Raw genomic sequence first — 20,443 nt, forward strand, 5'->3', positions numbered from 1 at the left:
CCCGCCCCGCGCTCCCTTCCCTCTACCCGCCCTCCCCGCGCGCCTCCCCCCCCCCCCCCCCCCCGACTCCGCGGCGCGCGCGGATGCCGTTACCCGCCCGCTCCTCCTCCGCCCGCCCCGGCCGCCCTCCCGCCGCCGCCGCCGCCGCTGCCGCCCGCCCCGCTCTGCTCTCCCATGGCGCTGAAGCGGATACAGAAAGTGAGTGGGGCTGAGCCGCGGGAAGGGGGCCGGGGAGGGCCCTCCATTCCCCTGCTTGCCCGGGGGTGGCGCCGGGCCGGGCCGGGCCGGGTCGGGCCGCGGCTCAGCGGGGTCGCCTGAGGGGGCGGAGGGGCCCAGGCCGGTGCGGGGCGCGGCTGTCCTGGTCGTGAGGTGGAAAAAGGGTGGCTCTTGTCGGTCTCCTTGCGGTGTCGGGACTCTTCACCTTCTTGAAGGCCCCCCCCCCCCGAGTCAGTGCTTTAAACTGTCGTTAATAAAACATCTGCGATATTTCCCGAGCGTGTGATTGTGAAGTACTGGGTGAAAGGCGACGTTGTGTTAACGGGTTATCTTTAGTAGAGGTGTAAGTAAAACATCTGTTGCCAAAACACTACGCTCCTGTTGTGGCACAGCTTGGTCAGCTCTGTGCATGAGGTTTTTTTCCACATTAGGAAGTGCTGTCAGCCCAGTACTTGACATGACCTTTGAACGTACCCCAGTTGTAGAGTTTTTGGATAGCATTTGTGAATGGTCAGGTTTTAATTGTGAAGTAAACGTCTAGATTTCTTTTGTTTGGCAAGACCTAACTGGTCACTGTACAGTACAGACAAAAAAAGCATTACGGATGGTAAACATAGAAGTTGAGTTAATGTTAGTGCATTGGCCGTGTTATAGAATACGTGGTATTTTGTTGCTGTTGATGCACCATGTTTAGTCGGCGTTTGTGCTATCCTGGTTCTGTGACTGTGCTGTAATTTCTTGTTCTGGATTCCCTTTTGCTGTTGGAAAATGTTGGTATTGCAGAAATAGAATTCTATAATGACCAGTTAACCTTGCAGTGAGCAGATTTGGGATACCCTACAATAGATATAAAAGTTATTTGGATGGATTTCTACTAGAAGTCAGTAGTCATGTCTCATGCTACAAATCTCATTATGCCTTTACAGGTAGTGCAATGAAGGGAGATTTTTGTTGCTTCATATCACGTATTTGTTGTGAATGGTGCATTTGAACCTTATATCAAATATTAATAGATAACTACAGTGATTTTTCTCTACTTTGTCATGCTTCTGCTTATTATGGGAATGCTTTGCCTTTTGTTGCCTTTTTAATTTCTCACCTTTTCTTGAACATCTCCTTACTCTTGTGTTTATAAGAAAAGGATTGTTCTGAATACCTTCTCTTTCCTCTTGTTCAGTTTTGTTCTGCTAAGGTGAACAGACAAAGTGGAACGTCTGGTGGTCTTCTGGTATTTTTGAGATGGAGTGGTAGTTTGTGGCCTTCCAAATGAGGTCCTGCTAGAACAGGATTGTTCTCTCTATTTTTCTCCTATCGCATTCACTGCGTAACTTTTCTTCCTGCTTTAGAGACTTCCATACATATTGGAAACCCACAATTTTCTTTAGTGGGGCATTTAAAAACTTTGTGTTCAACAGATGTGAAATTATGGGTAGACTATTTAAGAAACAGTATCTTTCATCCTGTTAGCCTTAATAGATTCTGTTTCTACTCTTCAAAAATGAAGAAAAGCTTACCAGGATGCCAACTTCAAGGTAGTGTAAGATTTCTTGATTATGCAAAAAATATCCAAAACATGAAGAGACATTGGGGAAGGACCTACCAGAAGAGTTGAGATTACATTCAGAACTAGTTATCTCCTGCTTCTATTTTGCTGCAGAAATGACTATTGCTAGTTTTCTTTTTTTGATTAACTACCCTCATCACTACCTGCTGCCTTTCTTGGGGAAGAAAAAAGTGCTACTAGAGGGATTTGGCCGGCAGTCTGCCTCCGGAGCAGTAGAAGAGGAAAGGGGCAAGGAAATAGGATTGTTTCAAATAGAAAGTTAAAATGAAGGGGAGAAGTTAAAAAAGACGAACTATCTTGATGTCATTGTACTATGTAGAGCTTTCCTGAAAATTACAAAACTGGAAGTTTAATGCTGGGATGAAATATATTTGTGTGATGGTATATTTATCCCATCTAACTTCCTGATATTTCAGGCTGGCTGTAAAGGTTGATAGCTATGTTGTGTCTCAAGGGTAGGATGGGATAAGATCTGGAGTAGAGGAAATGCTGTAAGGACTTCATAGTTTCACAAAGTGCTTAGAGGAACTCTTTGGAGAACAAAGCGCTGCCAGAAAACACAATGGTATTACATGGGAGCTTGTCAATCTAGACATACTGTCTGAAGTTAAGCTTTCGTGGTTCAGAATTGTACTTGTAACACAGCTAAGGGGTTTTGGTGGCAAGCTTGAGTGTTTGTTCACAGTAATTTTGATAATTTCTGTGTTCAGGATGGTAGCACCTACAAAGGAAGAAAAGCGGTAATATGTAGAAATGTTAGTAAGCATATTTTGTCTCATACCAGTTGGGACTCCAATTTCTAAATAGTATTGCCATTGTGATCTGTGTCATTGCATCCGGTCTTTTGTTGATCAGCCTTGAGGGACTCCTCAAAGGAGGACAGCGTGTGGACTTCAAGACTATAGTAATGGAAAGATGTATTGTACTTGGGAGCTGCCTTAAAAAATGAGCAACTGAATAACCAATGGACAAGCTGATCACTGCACATGAAAGTATGTTCAGCTTAGTGCTGCAAGTGGAAGAGAAGTGAGGACGTGAAGCCCTGCTGTGCAAGCACAGCTGTCAGTGCCGCCTCCATGACAAATTCATCTCTGAGTTTCTCAGAGAATCTCAGACAGGGGATTCTTATTCATCTTAAGCTGAGGAGCCTGTGTTAGTTTACCTTGTCAGTGCTTTGCTTTGCCATTGCATCAGAGAGGCACTACGTTCCTGCGCTGTCAAAAACTTCAGGCTGCGCTCTGTGTGCGATGTAGAATAGATTTTCCTTGGGGCAGGAGCTGCTTCTCTGTAGTCTATGATGCACCAGTGAAAGAAGAGCATGTGTTTTTATGGGCATTGTAAATTCCAGATGTTGCAAATTATGAAAACAAAACAAATAGTGTAGGTTTTAGTTGGGAAGGGATATTGTGCAAAGATGACTATTGTTACCACCTCTGGAAATTGAGGCACTGTGGCTTTTCTGCAAGGTAGAAAATAGTTCAGGCTGTCAGGTTATGCAAGTTAGTGCATAGGTCAGTTCTGCTCGTGTGTCCTATGCAGAACCATTTTTCTGAGATTCCTCTTCTGAATTCTTTTTTTACATATCTAATTGTGAGTTTGCTGTCCTGTTAGTTCAGTATTGCAGTTGAAGAGATTGTTTTCATCATAAATCCTGTACTTCTGGGTGCTCCTCTAGTGTTAATGGGGGGTTGATGATGTGCTTGTTAATGGCTCAGGCTGTTTTAAAGTACAAAACTGGTATTTACTTTTGTTATAGGCATAAAAAAACTTGGACTTAGAAGAGAGTGCAGAAGAGATTTTGAAACCAGTTAAAGAGAAGAATAGCTGTTGTTTTTTATCTTGTTTGTACATAGTGCTTGGTTGTTTTTCTCCTATAACTCAGTAAGAAGAGAAGCATTCAAACATTTAGATATGTCAATGAACTAAATGTCTCTTTGTTTCAGTATGTGTTTCCTATATGCGTAGACTAACAGAGCATATGGACTTGAATATTTATGTTGAAAATAACTTGTTACTGTAAATCTACTCAAGTAAATAAAATTTTATCAATATTTGTAGTTTAGATTTAGAGTTTAAACTGTTGAGTCACATGCTGTCTTTGGATGGTAATAACCTTACTGAGGAAACTTCTTTTGTGGATCCGTAATATAAAATGTTTTAATTAGCTTTCAAAACATCAGCTGTGATATCACGACAATATTTTTTGCATTAAAACAATGTATAAAAATAGAATATATACTTTATTCCTAAGACTTACCTTTATATAGAGAAATAGTAAGATAAATATTTGCTTTACATTTACCAAATTTATGAAGAACAGAGAATCCTTTAACTTGTCTAAGTATAACCGCTGGGGGTTTTTTTTGACAGATGGTTCCAAACAGCGTTAATATAATAGCAGCAGTGTATGCATGGAGTTGGTAGGAAGTGAGTCTGTGGTCTACAGTGCATTTTGTGCAAGAAATGGAGAACATAGCTGGCAAATATAAAAACCTGTATTCTAAATAACAGCATGGAAAAGGGCTCTGATTGTGGTTTTGTGTCACTTAGAGAATTAAAATAGCTTTTAGTGATGCTGACTGCAGTTTTTTTGGTATTCTGATAGCCTCCATTTCTGACTTTTTTTTTAACTGAAAAAGAGGAGATATTTTTAGGGCTTTTTTTTTGTTACTACTCATGCTCATAGCCATTGAGTGTCCATGAGTACTGTGCTGAGAATATTTATGTCTTTGTTATCAAAGTATCCTCTACAGTCTTGTTCCAGTAGCTTTTTAGGAGAGAAGCCTGACTGCTAATGAAGCGTGTAAGTGTTAAACTGGCCTTCCAGTCTTCACTGACTTTATACTTTTATGAAATACATCCTGTATTATACTTTGACAATGAGTACTAGTCTGCACATTCAGAAATATTTCCAGCATTTATAGCTTACCATAGCATGTGTTTTACATCTGTTAAACTTGATTTTTAAATTTTTGCTTCATGCTGCCCACAGAGCTATTCTACAGTGTGTGGTGCAATGAAAGGTGATAATTTGGAGGCTTTGCTGTGTCCATCTCCAGTAATTGTTGCTTAGCATTTGTAGTATTATGCTAATATTCCTTTATTAGCTACATCTGGTCACAGATCCTGCTTACTTTGTGCTCGGCTGCTTCTCAGTAGTTACAAACAGGGGAAATAGTTTGCTGTAGCACCCATTCATTGCAACCAGTTAGAGGCATAGAATTAACAGTATTCTATTCTACTCTCTAATATTTTCTATGTTTGAGAGGATTAGAAGATTTATTCCTACCACTGTCCTCAGCTTAGTTGTTTTCTCTGTACAAGTTTATCCTGGCTGTACTGCAATAGTGTGGCATGTGTTAGAGCTCTTGATAGATGCTTTTATACTGTGACATTCACTAGTGCTTGAAATAACTGATAATTCTGTTTGCATCTCTTGCAGACAAAATTTTGGTTTTGTGTATTCTCATAAAAGATGTTGCACTGGTTTCTAATGCACTTTAGAAACTGAATCTGCACTGCTTTGAGTTATAGATCCTGTTTGTTAGCCTATGTACATCAAAGTCTTGCACCAGCGTTTTCTATACCAGTGACTAAAAATATTGGTATAGACAAGGCCTTGAAGTAACCCGACCTGCATCTTGCAGCTACATGGTGACAATCCATAAAACATGGACAAAGCTGCTGGAACCAATTAACTTAAAATTATGGGAAGTCTTTAGTGTTGACTGCGTAATGCCTTACATACAGTCCTCTTGCACTTCTTAATGAGGTTTCAGCACATTGTGCTTTGTAACTCTTCAGCCTTGTCCCTTGACAAAGCAAGGTTTTGGGCTTCTTGTGAAGACCATCTTTGCTGCTTTGTATAGAGAATTCTTGTATTCAACTTCTCATTCTTTTGTGAATATGTAAATTCATGAAGCAGGTTTTTTTACACATACTTACTCTAGAGAATCATCACAACTGTTCTGCAGTGTTTGGTTCTGGACACTGGGAAGTCAGTCTGACTCGGGGACATTCTGACCATCTCCTTGCACCATTTCAGAAGACATAGGAAAGCTTGAAGCCTAAATCTTACAGCTCTGCAGATAATTTTACGATGAATATGAAGCTTAAACAGCATAATTAACAATATGAAGTTGAATAGTTCTTTGTTTTTTATCGCGGCTTGATCTGACCTTCTGTATGTAAAGGCTCAAACTGTAACACTGTCAATTTACAAAGTTTGTTCATGTTACCATTTGTATTTTTAATCCACATTAGCTTCAGTACATTATTTCTTATGATTGGAAAATATGGCTTGAATTTGCTCTATTAGAGTTTTGAAGTTTGATCTGGCTTTGTTTCCTAGCTGCAGAAGCTCTCTGAATGTATCTGTGAACATTGCTCTCATTCAGTGAAGTCAGTTGAAGAGACCTTTTTCTTCATCACTATTAGGGAAATATTAATAACAAGAGTTGGTAGTTCTGGGTCTCATCAAGGTATGAGTAAAAACATGGGGTTTTTTTATCATGGACAAATTTCAGTGCCTTTAGCTGAAACAAATTGAAAGTGTATACCTAAGGAGCCTTCCCCAGTTCCTGCCAGTTCTGAAGTATGTGTGTACATATGAAAGAAAACCAATTTGTGTGGGTTTGGGGTATGTAAAGATCTTGAGGAAAGCATCAAGCAAATGAGGGTGCTGTTATAGACTTGCGACTCCAAAATTAAGTGCTTGCCTAGCAGTTTGCATATGCATATAGGAATGTTTGCATATATTTTAGAGACTTTCAGAAGAGTTTAAGCTACTTATTTTTCCCATCATTGCCTTTAATTTAGTAGTCAGCAATGACTGCTATAAAATGCATGATTTTTAGGCTTTGAATTCTCTGTTTTGGCTAACAGGGTCGTCTAGCTGGCTTTTTTGAAGTGTGTGTACAAGACCTAATCTTCTCTTGTTGGGTTAGATCTTGAGTTGCAAATTAGAGTAGACAGTGGCTGTAACAGCTCTGCTGCTGGTAATGGTTGTTACAACTCCCGTGACTCCTGGAAACTTGAGACTTGTTGACTCCCTTGGTGTACTGGCAATGACTTGGCTTTGCATGGATTACTAGTTCTCTGTATCACTCCCTTGGTGAAATTTGAATCCTCCGATTAAAAAGGGAACTGTGCTTTTAAAGTGTTTTGCTATTGCCTTTATTAGTCAAAGTCTAGTTCGGAGTGCTGTTTCTGGACCAGTATACAATTTCACCAACAGAATAAAGTTAAGGGCAGACAGGTAACACTAGTTGGCAAGCTGAGCTATTTCACTATATGAAAGAACTGTCTCTTTTGTTTTAAATCGCAAGGACTGTGAGGAATGACTTCAGAGCAAGTAGTAACATTACTATATTAACCAGACGAAGATACGTTGCAGTGCCTTTCTTTGAATTAAGGTCCGAGTATGGACCTGTAAGAAGTATGCCTGAATTTAGGTGCCACATGATGGTAAATTGGGTCCCTTGAAGAGAGTAGTGTGTGAGTTGAAATGTTTACTGGATGTCATAAATGGATAAATATATCACAGCAGTTAAGAAGAGCAGAGTTTAAACCCTTCAAATTTACATAAGGACTGATGACACTACATACACAAATTCTACACCTGAGTTAAACTTAGTTCCAATTTAAACCTTGATTTTGGAAGTAGTTGTCTTGACTAATGATTTTTGAGTAGAAATGTTTTCACTGTTATTCCTTAAGCTAAACTAAAGGAGATATTTGCAGACCTGCTTATGTTTATTGTTGACTTAAATGTGTGTTTTGAGTAATTGAGTGACTTAGGAACAGTGGTTTAGCACATATCTTTTAGCTTATTTCAATGGAAGTATTTAAACATAATTGTTAAACTTACTGCAGCACAGTTCCTATCAGCTTAGAATTGGAAAAAGTTGTTTGTTATTAGTACAGTAAAATTTCAGACATCAAAAGTAGTATATTGAATTAAACAAGGAAAATGAACCAACATTAATGCCTGCCTTGTTTTGCATTTGATACAGTGATCATAAATCAGATGAAAAGCTGAGCTGGTTTTGAGTAATTGAATAATAATTTTAAATTATTTGGGACTGTGTGGACTTCTGCAAGAGAAATAGATCAGTTGACCTGCAAAAGCTTCTCTGAATGCTTCTCTTAAATTTCAACTTTCTTGGGAGTTTTTCAGTAGTCATTTTGAAAAAAAGCATGCAGGGAATTAAATCAAGGTATGTTAAATAGGGTGTAGAGCTAATGTTTTTTACTTTATTTTCTAGTTTACTTAGGAAACTTTGTTATGGTCATATATCATCTCTAGGCAGACTGCAAGCATTTTATGAGCTAGTTTACCTCAGCTACTGTACATAGATTAGGTCAATACAAGAAGCTTTTGTAAATTACAAATCAAAAGCTAAAGGAACAGTCAGATTAGCACATAAATTTCTAAATTAAGCAGTGAGTTTACAGACAAATCAAGAAACCCTTCATTTAATTTCTTTTTTATGTCTACTTCAGTACATCCAGCTTATTATGAACTTGGCTATAACTCTTAAATACTTTCAGATATTAATTTATAGCACAATGTTGTCTTTAGCTGCAGACTTATGTGGCAAAAAAACCCTTTCAGTATCAGTGGGCATTTCGAGTATTGATTTCTTTAAAAATATCACAGGTCTATTTAATAAAACCTGTTTGTGTTCTTACTGTTGAAGTGATGCTGCTGAGTGGTGTGTATTTTTGTGTAGAGATCTTTCAAATATTTGTGTGTTTCTTACAGGAACTAAGTGATCTGCAGCGAGACCCACCGGCCCACTGTTCTGCTGGACCTGTTGGAGATGACTGTAAGCTCTTCACTGTACATTGTCACAGCTGACCTTTTTCTGGTTACGAAAACCTCAGAAAATCTCTTAATTGTTGTATCTTTTTGACTTTCAGTGTTTCATTGGCAAGCAACAATTATGGGACCTGTAAGTATATAATTCATGCCCATTAGAAAGTAGACCTTGTTTCCCTTTTTGTTACAGAAGGATTCATTTGGGTTTCTGTAACCATGGCAGTCAAATTCAGCTGTGCTGTGTATAGATTAAAGATTTAGGGTGGTATTGTTGTTCTTAGTAGTCTGGTACTAGTTTCTTTCCGTAACTGTTCAAACATCCCCCTTCATGAAGTTGGGGGTGCTTAATCAGTCAGCTGCAATGTTTGGATTGGTGATGTGGGCTGCAAAGTGAAAAGCTTGCTTACTTTTCAAAGGTGATCAATTCTGGAAGATTCATCCATCTGAAAGGAGGAAGAGTGGGTGTAATCCAGTGTTAAAGTTGGTAACTGTAAACAAGAGTGGAGTTGCACAGGGTGATTTGGGGGCTTTTAGATAGAGCCTATATGATGGCTGTAATGTGGCTCTGGCAAAAACAGATGGCTTTTGCGAACTGTAGGCCAGCAGTTGTGGGTACTTTTGGTTTCTTTGTGAGAAAGGCCTGCTTTCCTTGGGTTGAGGGAGATCTCTAAAGACTCCATTTATGACTGTTGTCAAGGAAATGACATAAGGACAATAAACCTTAAAAACAGAAAGTTTTAAAGGGAAACTGAAAAGGGTTTTAGCAAAAAGAATAAAGAACAACATGACCTGAGGGAAGGGGTGTTTATTAATATCATGGTAAGGAGTTTGTATTCCCAGTGTTTTCCTTTTGGACTTATTAATTTGGAAAGAAGAGTTTCTAGTTCAGATGGCCAGCTGAATCACTGTGCAAGCTGAAATTTTGAGACAATACTTAATCCATTAAGATGCAGTATCACATGGTAGAGAAAAGTGGAATTGTGTCTGCTTTCAGACTATTTCTGCATTTGCAGCACAGCTGCTCTGACGCAATGAAAGATCAGTTACTGAATTGCCAGTGCTGGAGTCTGTTGTCCAACTTGTCAATGGCCCAGCAGCAACTGAAGTGATTGTGGCAAGTTTTTCTGTAGGATACTAATGCTTTTGCCATTTTTCTTTAACAAGTGTTCTTTCACATACAAAGTCATTCTAACCCTTGCCCTTCTGTGCTGCTTAAAGGTGAATGGCAAAACAGCAGAGAAGTTAAGAGTTAACAAAAGCTTACTTCTGATTGCCACCAATAATGTCTTTGTCCTGAATGACCGTGATAACCTGAGTAAGGGAAATACTAGCAATGTAAATCCCAACTTAAATTCCACTTTTTCTTCCAGCTTGCAATTCACCTTTCATATTCTGTAGTGGAAAATATTCTTTTCTTTGCTTCGGTTTCCTCAGATTTCTCTAGTTAAGGATAAGAATGAGCATCTCTTGCCAACCTTTCTCAGCCGTTTCTGCTGAGATACGAGAAAAGAACACCATCAGGATATTAATCCTTTTTCTTGATAACATAAGGAAATAGGGATGCACATCCTGTATGTTTCCTGATGGCCTGAGGGAAGCACAGAACTAAAGCTTGCCTTCAGAATTCACTTCCTATGTCTGGAAGTAGGGTAGCCTCTTCTCCTGTCTGTGGGCATCGTCAATTTGTTTTATATACCTTACTCATAAAACATAGTGTGACTACTTTGCCTGCTGTCTGGCACTGAACTTGTCTCATCTTCAGCTTATTTTAACTTCGACGAATCATTTAGTACACGTGCAAGCAGTCCTTTCAAATGTAATTGGAAGTACAGCGGCAATCTGTTCTGATGTTACCTAATGCTGACTTCTTAGCAGTACTATATATAACCTGCCTTACATTGCAACACTGTCTGCATTTTGAGTGTGCAAGACGACATGTCTTGGTGGACCATTTGTGACTTTACCTCTTATATTCATCCCTAAAAATGTAATTTTTGCTTATTTCCAAGGTAAACATTTTATTTAAAAAAACAGTCTGCCTTTGCTTCCATAAGAAAACCCAAAAACTTGATCTTCTGCAGCTTTGCTGAGATTGAGTTCCGTTGTTGCTGTTTTAAACTTACCGAGTAATGAGAAAGTTTTCTTCTCCTTCTCTTAATCAGAAATGGCAGCACTGCTCTCTGTCATTTAGCACTGAGACTTTTCCCCTCACTTTTCTAGTTAATAAAAATGAAAGGTTTCTTCAACAGATAACTGCAACAAAGTTATTTCTATCTATTAACTGTGTGCAACCTGGACGTAAACCTGTGCACATGTTCTCTAACAAAATGCATGTTCACAGATTTGTACAGGTCACAAAGATGTTGTGTGTTTTAAAACTCCCTGATGTCATCATGATCAACTGAATTATGTTGGAAAATCCTACTCTTTGCATCTGCAAAGAGAAACCACTTCTTAAGGTAAGTATATTTGTAGCTTAAGGATGGAGGAGGATCAGAGCAGCTGTGGTGTTGCACGGAGACAGGATTTGGAAGACCTGCTCTGGGTTTTGTATTCCCCTTGGTGTGGTGGAGCTGGTGGATCAGCAGTTTTGTAGGTCCACCAGTCAAACACTGCTCCCTCCCTTTGTTTCCCCAAGAAGGGCAGCACTCAGTAGCTGCACTGCGCTACTAGAGTAGTAGCCCTGGTTGGCTCTACTGTAGATCTGTAGGCCAGTGGGAGGTTTCGCTTCCTGCTGTGCCTTCCCAGTACACAGCCCATAGTATGGGCTGTGTACTGGGGAGAAAATGGATTTTCTAAGATACTCGCAGCTTTGGGAGGTTATCTATGTTCTGAAGGGAAGCTCCAAAATAACTGCAATATATTAATGTGTTTTGTTTGTTTTGTTTTTTTCCCCAGCCTGATAGTGCATATCAAGGGGGAGTATTTTTTCTCACAGTACACTTTCCAACAGACTATCCTTTCAAACCACCAAAGGTAAGTCCTTTCTCTCAAAACTTACGCAATTTTTTTGGTCAAAGGTTTGTTTCTGTGTCTTAGTTCTTTGAGGCTTAATTTTGGATAGGCCAGCAATAGGATACACATTCATAGTAGATGAACAGACAAAAGTGTAGAATAAATTGTGTTGGCAGATCTAGTATGACTGGACCTGAAAGGACAATGTTAAGGATTCCAAATGTAATAAACATAGTTTGATGTTACTTGGTTTTTATTTATTTTTTTATTCCAGATTGCTTTTACAACAAAAATATACCACCCAAACATAAACAGTAATGGAAGTATTTGTCTTGATATTCTGAGATCACAATGGTCACCAGCTCTGACTGTATCTAAAGGTAAACTCACAGATTTGCTAATGTATTTATGAAATTGCATACACTGCCATGGTGCTTTTGTGTGTATTATGGCACTGAAGGTGGCAGTGCATTTATCCTGCATGTTACAGAAGTGGCAAACTCCGTTGGAATTCTTGTTGTGATCCAAAATCTTGCACAGTTTATTTGGAGCATCACATTACATAAAATATTATGTGCATGGCAAAGAAATGTTCTAAAACAAGCTGGATAAGATAATAAATGTCCAATTAGCCTGAAATGCAACTTCTGTATTGTAGCTGACTGTGCATGCAGAACTGAGGAGAAACTGGTGAGCAGAGCTTCAAAATCAAATTAATTTGGATGTAAATGGAAAACCCTGATACTGACATGTGTGGGCTTACCTGATTGCTTATTGATGGCTCTTTGGGTTGCCTGAGCATCCTTGTGTGGGCTAAGGTCTTAATTGCACTTTATTTTAAAATGAGATAAATTGTTCTAGTTTGCATTCCTCTGCAAGATGAGTATTTTAAAATGTAGCTGCTTTCAAAATCATCAGTAAAAGATTTATTAACATATTCTAGTCCTGTAGTTAAACTTTCTCACATTGAACAGTGTAGATTTTTTTGAACATTAAAGTTCCAATTAAGCAGTTCTTTTGTTGTAGGCATTTTGTGTCGCTTCAAAGGCTGCTTAAAATGTGAGTGCTATCATTGTTTTTTCTCACCCATCTTCAAAATGCTTAGGCACACTCTTAGTCATATTACAGAAGGTTCTCCTGTGACTCAAGATTAAACAGTATCACATCTTGCTTATGTGCTTGAGAGCTCTCTAAACCACATCTTTTTCCAGAAGTGTCAATGCATTTGGTGTACAAGCAAGCTAAAAATTGTTAGTCTTTGTCCAATGGAAATTGCTCTGTGCAAGTGCAATTGCTATACCTCCTTGGAAAAGCAACTTCTGCTCATGCACGATGACCCCATGCAGTAATCTCACAAGCTAAATAAAATCTAAGTTTAATACTGTTTCCTGAAGTAGTTGCTGAAGACATGAATTACTCTTGTGTGTAGTTGCTATCAACTTTCCACAGAAATTGGTTGTTTTATTGCTGAGCAACAATTGTCTTGTTTCTAGTTATTTAGAAGGTATTTAGCAAGTGAAAGTTGGCACTTACATCATGTTTAACAGCTGGCATTTACAACTGAAAACTCTTAAGTTTTTAGATCTTCAGCACTTCTCTGTGCCTTTACTTGTTGAGCGTTCCTTCAGTTATAAAGCGGAGCAGTCTGCTGGTCTTATGTGTTCTGATTTGATGTGCTTTTAAAGTGCTTGCACATTGTATATTTCATATAACTGGAAATTAGCTCAGTGGCTGATGGAAGTTTCTCCTTTGTAGTTCTTGTTTTACTGAATCAAAGGATTACAACATACTGATAGCAACTCTGATTGGTGTGACCGAGTATTCTAACCCCTTTTTTTCAGTATTACTGGCGTATTTGGTACTTAATAAAATGAAATATGTCAGTATGAAGTGGTCGAACTTGCTACAGCTGAAGTAGGTGTTAGTCCGGGCTCTTTGGTAACAAGACAAAGTAAGGAGAAAAATCCTATTCTACAGCAGAGTCTTATGATAGCATCAAATTCCCTTTCACAACACATTTAGAATTATTTAACTGTGTACTCTTGCATTCATATTAGTTCTGAGTATAAAAATAGAAATTTCCTGAAAGGTATGGACTGAAAATGTTAGAAAAAATCAAACAGCCTTGGTTCAATCCCAGGAAATGAATATGGAATTATAAGTGAATACCTGCATATAATGCTGATGAAGTATTTTCCCAAAATGGAAGTCACACTTAAATTAAGTGAAATGTTCATATGAAGGAGAGAATAACTGTCAGCACAGAAGTGGAGAAGAATAACTGTAGATGGAAGGGCTTAGTTTGATCAAACATTTATATGTAACTATGTAGTCTGCGGTTTTTTTAACATTCATAGGTTAAAACATGGGAGGGAGATCATTACAAATGGTACAGGTCCATGGGTTGCAAGTTCTCTAGGCTAGTGTCAGGTGTTGTTTACTTAGGACCTAGAAAAATGCTGCTGTATAAGCATTTCTGAGCAGAACTGCTATGTGAAAGCTTAATACTAATATGCATTCTCTTCCCAATCTCCCTTCTACCACCCTCCTTCAGTGTACTGGAATATATTAAAGGATTATAGAAATAAAGCAAACTAACTTGTTTAATCTAGTGTCTCTTTTATTTAGTTTTATTGTCCATATGCTCCTTACTTTGTGATCCTAATCCAGATGATCCTTTAGTACCGGATATTGCACAGATCTACAAGTCAGACAAGGAAAAGTGAGTATAACATATACATAATTGTGTGTGTGGTGCTTGCAGGTGGTTATCTGCTATGCACCTTCTATCTTAACTTTTAAAGATAATTTTCATAGATTTATACAGGATTAGATTTTTAAATCTTGAAAATATCGATCAGTGGAATGGCAAGCAGAAAACTGTAGGCATACACAACTGTTGGGTACTTACTAATCTTTTGTACTTAGTTGCATAAAACATTCACACTTTTGTGTTTCATCTTTATATTCATTGCATGAAAAATCATTTCCCAAATATGAGTTATTTGCTGCTACTGTGATCCTCTGGTTGTAAAACCTGTGCCTTTAGTAAGATGTTAGGTGTGAACAACAAACATGTTTTTGACACCATTTTCTAAATGTAGGATAGACTAATATTTAGCTCTTTTTAGTGCCAAGAACCATGTCACATTGCAATTCGCAGCATCTTACAGAGAAAAAGAACCTTTTTTTTTTTACTTTCTGGAACAGCTGTAGAACTTGCAGGAAGTTTCTGATTTTGGGAAGGTAACATGGACAGCACATAACCGAGGTATTACATGCTTCTGGACCAAACCTGATTTCCATTTGAGAAGTTTTAACTCTAAAAGTACTATACTGACTGGAACATCTATTCTGGGGTCTTTTACTTACAGTATGGAACCACCTGGATTTTCCAAAGTTCAGTGTTAAGGCTTGCTGACTTCTTGTTGTACATCACTCCTAAGGAGGTTTTTGAAATGCTCTCTTACAACTACGTACATGGCTGAACCCTCACAATATCAGATAACGGGATTTAGAGGTCACTAGCAAGCCCGGTGCTTTGGCATAGTGATGTTTCTTTCCAGACTGCTACCTCTCTCGAGTGATTCCTTTGAGCACCAAAACTTTGAATAGTGGCATCTGCGGATATCTAAGCAAAGTGATGCATTGATTTCTTAAGAGTTTGCTGCAGTTGTGGGTGGCAGGAAGCTCAGGCCCTTTATTCCACAGATTAGACTGCGTGATTTCCAAAGGGTTCCATGGAGGAAATACTACCTGTGTAAGATTTTTCCATCATTGCTGCATTCTGCTGATATATCAGCTACCTGCTTCTCTTGGGCTTACAAACTTTAAAAACTTTATGCATGGGAAAAGTTACAGAATCAGTGATCCAGGAAGGAAATACTATTTTGCTTATCACTGGGAGATTTGTTGAACTATGCTGCTATTAGGCATTTTGAGTGCAATCCAGGATGTAGTCCACAGTCTATCAGCATGGCCTGAGCTGTCTTCTGTAACAGGGTTTTAGCACCTGTGGATTTTCTAGGTGTGTGTGGGATTAAGAAAGACCGAAACACAAGATCAATTTAGGATAGTAACGAGGAGTAGGAGTCTCTAAGGTTTTCCAAATATATCCAGTCCTCATTTGCCAAGAATGGAATAACCTTCCCCAAAATGAATCTGCCACAAATTTTCTGGTGGCCTTGACAATAAATTAGTCATAGCTGTGCAGCACGTTCATAGATGGCCTAACCATCTATGGCCTAACCAGCACTGTTTATCTGACTTCTTCGAGCTGTGGAAAAGGTTATAGATTTAGTTTGGGGCAGGCTTTTTATCCTTGGTACTTAAGCTGCTTTTTGGTAATCTTGCTGTTAACTATTTTAATTGTTAGACTCTTTGCTTCAGATTTTGTGGAACATTTGTGATATCCAAAAGAATTTTTTACTTTCTGGTTAACTGATTGAGAAATTGTTTGGTACCTGTTTTTTTTGTACTGAGCCATTGAAGACTCCTTGCAATGCATGCTAATGGCCTGTGGTTCATCACATATCCAGGTCCATGAGGACTTAAGTATTGTTTTTACCTTGAGGACTGGATAGAGCAGAAGTGATGTAGAAGTTACATGGAAGTCTATGGTCTAGTATTTCTCTCCCTAGAGTAAGAATTATTAAAATAGCCCTTTTCTGACAGTTCGATGTCTGATGCAATCAAATCATGTAACCCACTTCTTGAACTCTGTAGCTTGTACTGCAAAGCAGTTAGTGTTCAAGTTGAGGATCTTGTGCCTTGGCTGCTCCCCATTTGTGTCTCAGCTTTTGTCTACCCACTACCTTAATAGCGATTTCAGCTATTGTGCCTCCTGTTTGTGAAGGAAGTGAATAAGGGATATTTCTCTTTCTCCAAAACTCGAAATTTAATCGTTGCTAGAAAAAGTGAGAGAACCTATAGTCTTGACTATAGCTTTATCTTCTTATGCTGTTCACCTATTAAATTTTTTTAACCTCATCTTGGATTTAGGAAATGGAAGATATGGCTGGTTACCCCTGAGCATTTATCTGTGGGTATATTAGTATAAGTAAAAATCTGAAGACTTGTATGGTAGCATATTCTTAAGAAGAAAACCAATTAGTACATGAGTTGCTATACTTATCTTAAGAAATGGGTTTAAAACTTGTCAGCATTTTCTCTGGAGAACCCAGAAGAAAGTGAATCTAGTCTGAAGAGTGGAATGTAACAAATGTAAGGACCAGAGGGGAAGTTGTTGACTCTCTAAGGACATTTACCTTTGGGAGTGCTAATCAGCTTCATACCAGAAGGAAAAGACCCAAGACTTAAAATCTAGTCAAAAATGCTTTTCAGAAAATTTTCCTTTCAAGTTCTGAAATGCAGATGGAAGTGCAGAATGGAGATTAAAAAAAATCACTGTGACTTTTATCCCCACCCTTTCCAAACCGAGTTAACTATACTGAATTATATGCAACTAAAATGCATGAACTTTGTCACACTGTGTTAATAGCATACACATTTAGGAATAATTGACTACAAATTCCTGTTAAGGTACAAATAAGGGAACCAGTTGTGAAATGCAAATTAAGTATGCATAATGATATCCATTTTAATACAAACCTGTGGGATTGGTCTTGAGTTTGAGTCTAAATAGCTTTGATAGGTAACCTTAGAAACAGAATGTACAGTGGATATACGTTTCTTGGCTTTTAGACTATTTTAATGTTATTTGAAGTAATGCTAAGAGGTGAAAAGCTCAATAACATCTGTATTAAGTAAATATGTGGCCACTGTCAATGTATCACTAACAGCTCTTCACTGTAATGCCTTCTTTCTGCACGTACAGATACAACAGACATGCAAGAGAATGGACTCAGAAATATGCAATGTAAACTTGTGAAGACTTTTTCATATACCACAGAGTACTGTAAATTCTAGGGTTTTTTCAAAATTAGAAGGAAATGGAGCACAGTTTACTGTTTCAATGTATCATGATGCCCCTTGAATTTTTTTCACCCATGTTAGTGTGTTTCTGGAGCAAGGGAGAACAAACTTCCAAAAATAACCTTATGACTGTGATAAGAATATTTATCCTCTTTGTATGCTTTGCAGAAGACATTTATTATGGTTTTTAAGAGTTGGACATCTACATCTTCAGATTACAAGATCCATAATGCAGTTGTAAAGCAACCAAATTCTTTTTGCTGGAAAAGTAGCTGTTTTTACGTGATGAATACTGTATGTGTGTCCTTAAAGTACGTTGTCCGTTTCATAAGTGTGTTCAAATTTCATTTTGTTAGTTCACTTATATAATTTGTTTTTTTTTTTTACTGTATAGACTAAATATTTTATTTACCATGTAAGTCATTTCATTTTAGACTTACTTGCTTGTGCACAGTATTGACAAGATACAACTGCTAGTAATGAAGTAACTGGAGTATCCCACCCGTTAGGATATTCTAAAAACTGACTGCAGATTTCTTAAAACCTAAAATGATCTTTGCACTGTAATTCTTTGTACGCTGATTATGGAGAAACACTTGTTTTTGATTCTGTTGCATACTTGACTTAATTTTATTGCAATGTGAACTAATTGCACTGCTATGTAGAAAGATACATAATCGTTTTGTTGCTATTCACAACTGATTTTTGACATGTGGGCAACATAACACTATCACAGACCTTTTACAAATCTAAATGTAGCCTTTTCCATATAAATAAAATGCATTTTCTACTACTTGTCTTGGCTATTTTTTTTCAAAATTATGCATATCCTTAAAGTGCTTGTTCTAACATTAGAGAATCAAAATATTAAGTGTGCATGTGTCTTGTAGACAAAAGGGAAAACAAAGCCATGCATCACATACTACTTAGAACTGTGTTGCAATTAATTTTTATGCTAGCTTTAGCCTAATTTATTTAGCATGCTATGCCCGTTGTTTTATATAGGATTTCAACTGGTTTAATGACATGCTATCTCTATATTCATTTATGGAGGAAATACCACAAGTGTTTGAATGTCAAACACTTCAGTTAAGGTGGTGTATTTGCAATATCAGAATGTTACAGTAAACTTCTCACACTTGAAGCTAACTTTTCCATTAACTGGCACTTCAGTTGCTTCAGACTATGCATGTGAAAAGCCAGTAGTGCTGGAGAGGGGCAATCTTTTCTTACAAAGTAGATTAAAAGCAGAAGAACTTTGATTTCCTACTATACATTCTTCTTGGGTATCCAAAAATAAAAACGCATGACTAATGTTTTTCTCTGTACCTTGCATATGAAAGAAAAGTGACTTGTGGCTGGGACATTTGTCATCATAAAATACATTTTTAAGACAACAAAAATATTTGGGTTTTTTTTACTGTAATGAATGCCAAACTGGAATTTGGGGTGTGGGTGGCAAGTGTGCACAGTAGGAGCTTTTATTCCTACCAGCAGAATATTGTTGTCTTCATGCTTGCTGCCTTACTGACCCAAATGGCTTAAGTTGGTCATGTATGGGAAAATGTCACTTCTGTGCTACGGTTTTCTCCATGATGTAATGATGACTTTTGAAACAAAAGCTTGATGGAGAGTGGCTCTATTCATCTTAAAATATCCTTGTTCACTTCAGATTGTAAGCTGAGTAAATGTGGGGTGTTTTGTTATTAAAATGAGTGCTTCATTATACTTGAACTTGGACAATGTAGCTAGGAAGGCAAAGCCATTGTTTATACTTATTGCTAAAATGGTGGTAGAAAAATTTGACCATCAGAATGTGTTCCCAGAGCTTTTATATTTTCTAGATCGGTAGTAATACGTTTGTACTAGAAGTTATTGAAGTGTTTGCAATGTCTGTATTGAACAGTGTGAATCTGGAAGTTTGACTTGCATCTTGGAATACTCTCTTTCGGTTTGCTGAGTTGTATTAGGGATGGTTTGAAATCTTTTGTACTTCAACTGGTCATTTTTCTGCTGTGTGCCATACATGCAAGAACGACTTTTCCATCACAGTGCAAGACCAGCAGGATGATAAAAAAAACAAAAGACCAACAACGAGTAAGGCATTCTGCCTACAGCATGTTTAAATATTAAATAAATAAATGTCTTACGCCCATGCTGTTGTCGAGGCATGAAGCTCAGTCTTTTATGCTTATGGTCCTCTGAGCAGTTCAGCCTTTCTGCTTTTGAAATGATAGACAAGATAAATGTGACATTTATGTAAAACTTCAGTCTTTGAAAGAGTTGGTCAGATTTCATCTATGGAGAAAAAACATCTTCACTACTCCTCCTTCAGCCTTCTGCTGTTAATGCTGTCTTGGGGGGGGGGGGGAAATTATAGCTGAAAGGTTACTCCATCCTGTGTTGTTCACTATGATGGAAAAAAAATGGCACTATCTCTGTGTCTGGGGTTTTTTTCCCCCTTCAGTCCTGCTGGGAGGTGCAGCCTCACCCGTTCCAGGCCCGTAGACCCCCGGCGTGCTCTGCCTCTGGCAGCTCTGCAGCTAAAAGCTTGCTGCGAAGAGGAAACCCCCGAAGCGGCCCGGTTCAGTTGTTGGCCAGAGCTCAGCAGCTGCTTGGTTGTTTCTGCCGTCGGTGTTGTTTCCCGCCCGCTGTTACTCCCTGTGCCCTCACGTAATAAAACACGGACGAATACTGTTAAGAAACTCGTGTGCCTCTCTTACAGGCTCCTGTCCCGTGTCGATGTACGGCATGCCCACGACGGGGGGAGCGGAGAGGGGCGGCCGGGGCCGGGATGTTTCACCCCGCCGGGACGGGGGGACGGGGACGGGGCCGGGGCCGGAGGCGCCGCCGCGGGAGGAAGGGGGGGGGAGGTGGTGGTGGTGGGGGGGTGTCACCTTGGCCCGCGCCCCTCCTCTGCAGAGGGGCGGTGCCTAGGTTCCCTGCCCCGC

The 20,443-nt window shown here is 38.7% G+C and overlaps 1 protein-coding gene across 3 annotated transcripts; it reads left to right on the plus strand.

Moving 5' to 3' along the window:
* Positions 1 to 66: 66 nt before the first annotated feature.
* UBE2D1 (ubiquitin conjugating enzyme E2 D1) lies at positions 67 to 18,285 on the plus strand. 3 transcript variants are annotated; one of them, XM_030029968.2, is made up of 8 exons: positions 182 to 198; positions 8,547 to 8,610; positions 8,705 to 8,736; positions 10,945 to 11,062; positions 11,502 to 11,579; positions 11,833 to 11,938; positions 14,187 to 14,280; positions 17,395 to 18,285. In XM_030029968.2, exons 4-8 carry the CDS (start codon positions 11,012 to 11,014, stop codon positions 17,438 to 17,440), a joined length of 375 nt encoding a protein of 124 aa, XP_029885828.1. In that variant the 5' UTR covers positions 182 to 198; positions 8,547 to 8,610; positions 8,705 to 8,736; positions 10,945 to 11,011; the 3' UTR covers positions 17,441 to 18,285. The 3 variants fall into 3 exon arrangements, with proteins under 3 accessions (XP_029885827.1, XP_040983137.1, XP_029885828.1); XM_030029967.2 differs by lacking the exon at positions 10,945 to 11,062 and having other exon boundaries at positions 67 to 198; XM_041127203.1 differs by lacking the exons at positions 10,945 to 11,062; positions 14,187 to 14,280; positions 17,395 to 18,285 and adding an exon at positions 12,217 to 14,165 and having other exon boundaries at positions 67 to 198.
* Positions 18,286 to 20,443: the final 2,158 nt, after the last annotated feature.

Source organism: Aquila chrysaetos, chromosome 11, assembly GCF_900496995.4.
Source record: "Aquila chrysaetos chrysaetos chromosome 11, bAquChr1.4, whole genome shotgun sequence".
NCBI lineage: Eukaryota > Metazoa > Chordata > Aves > Accipitriformes > Accipitridae > Aquila > Aquila chrysaetos.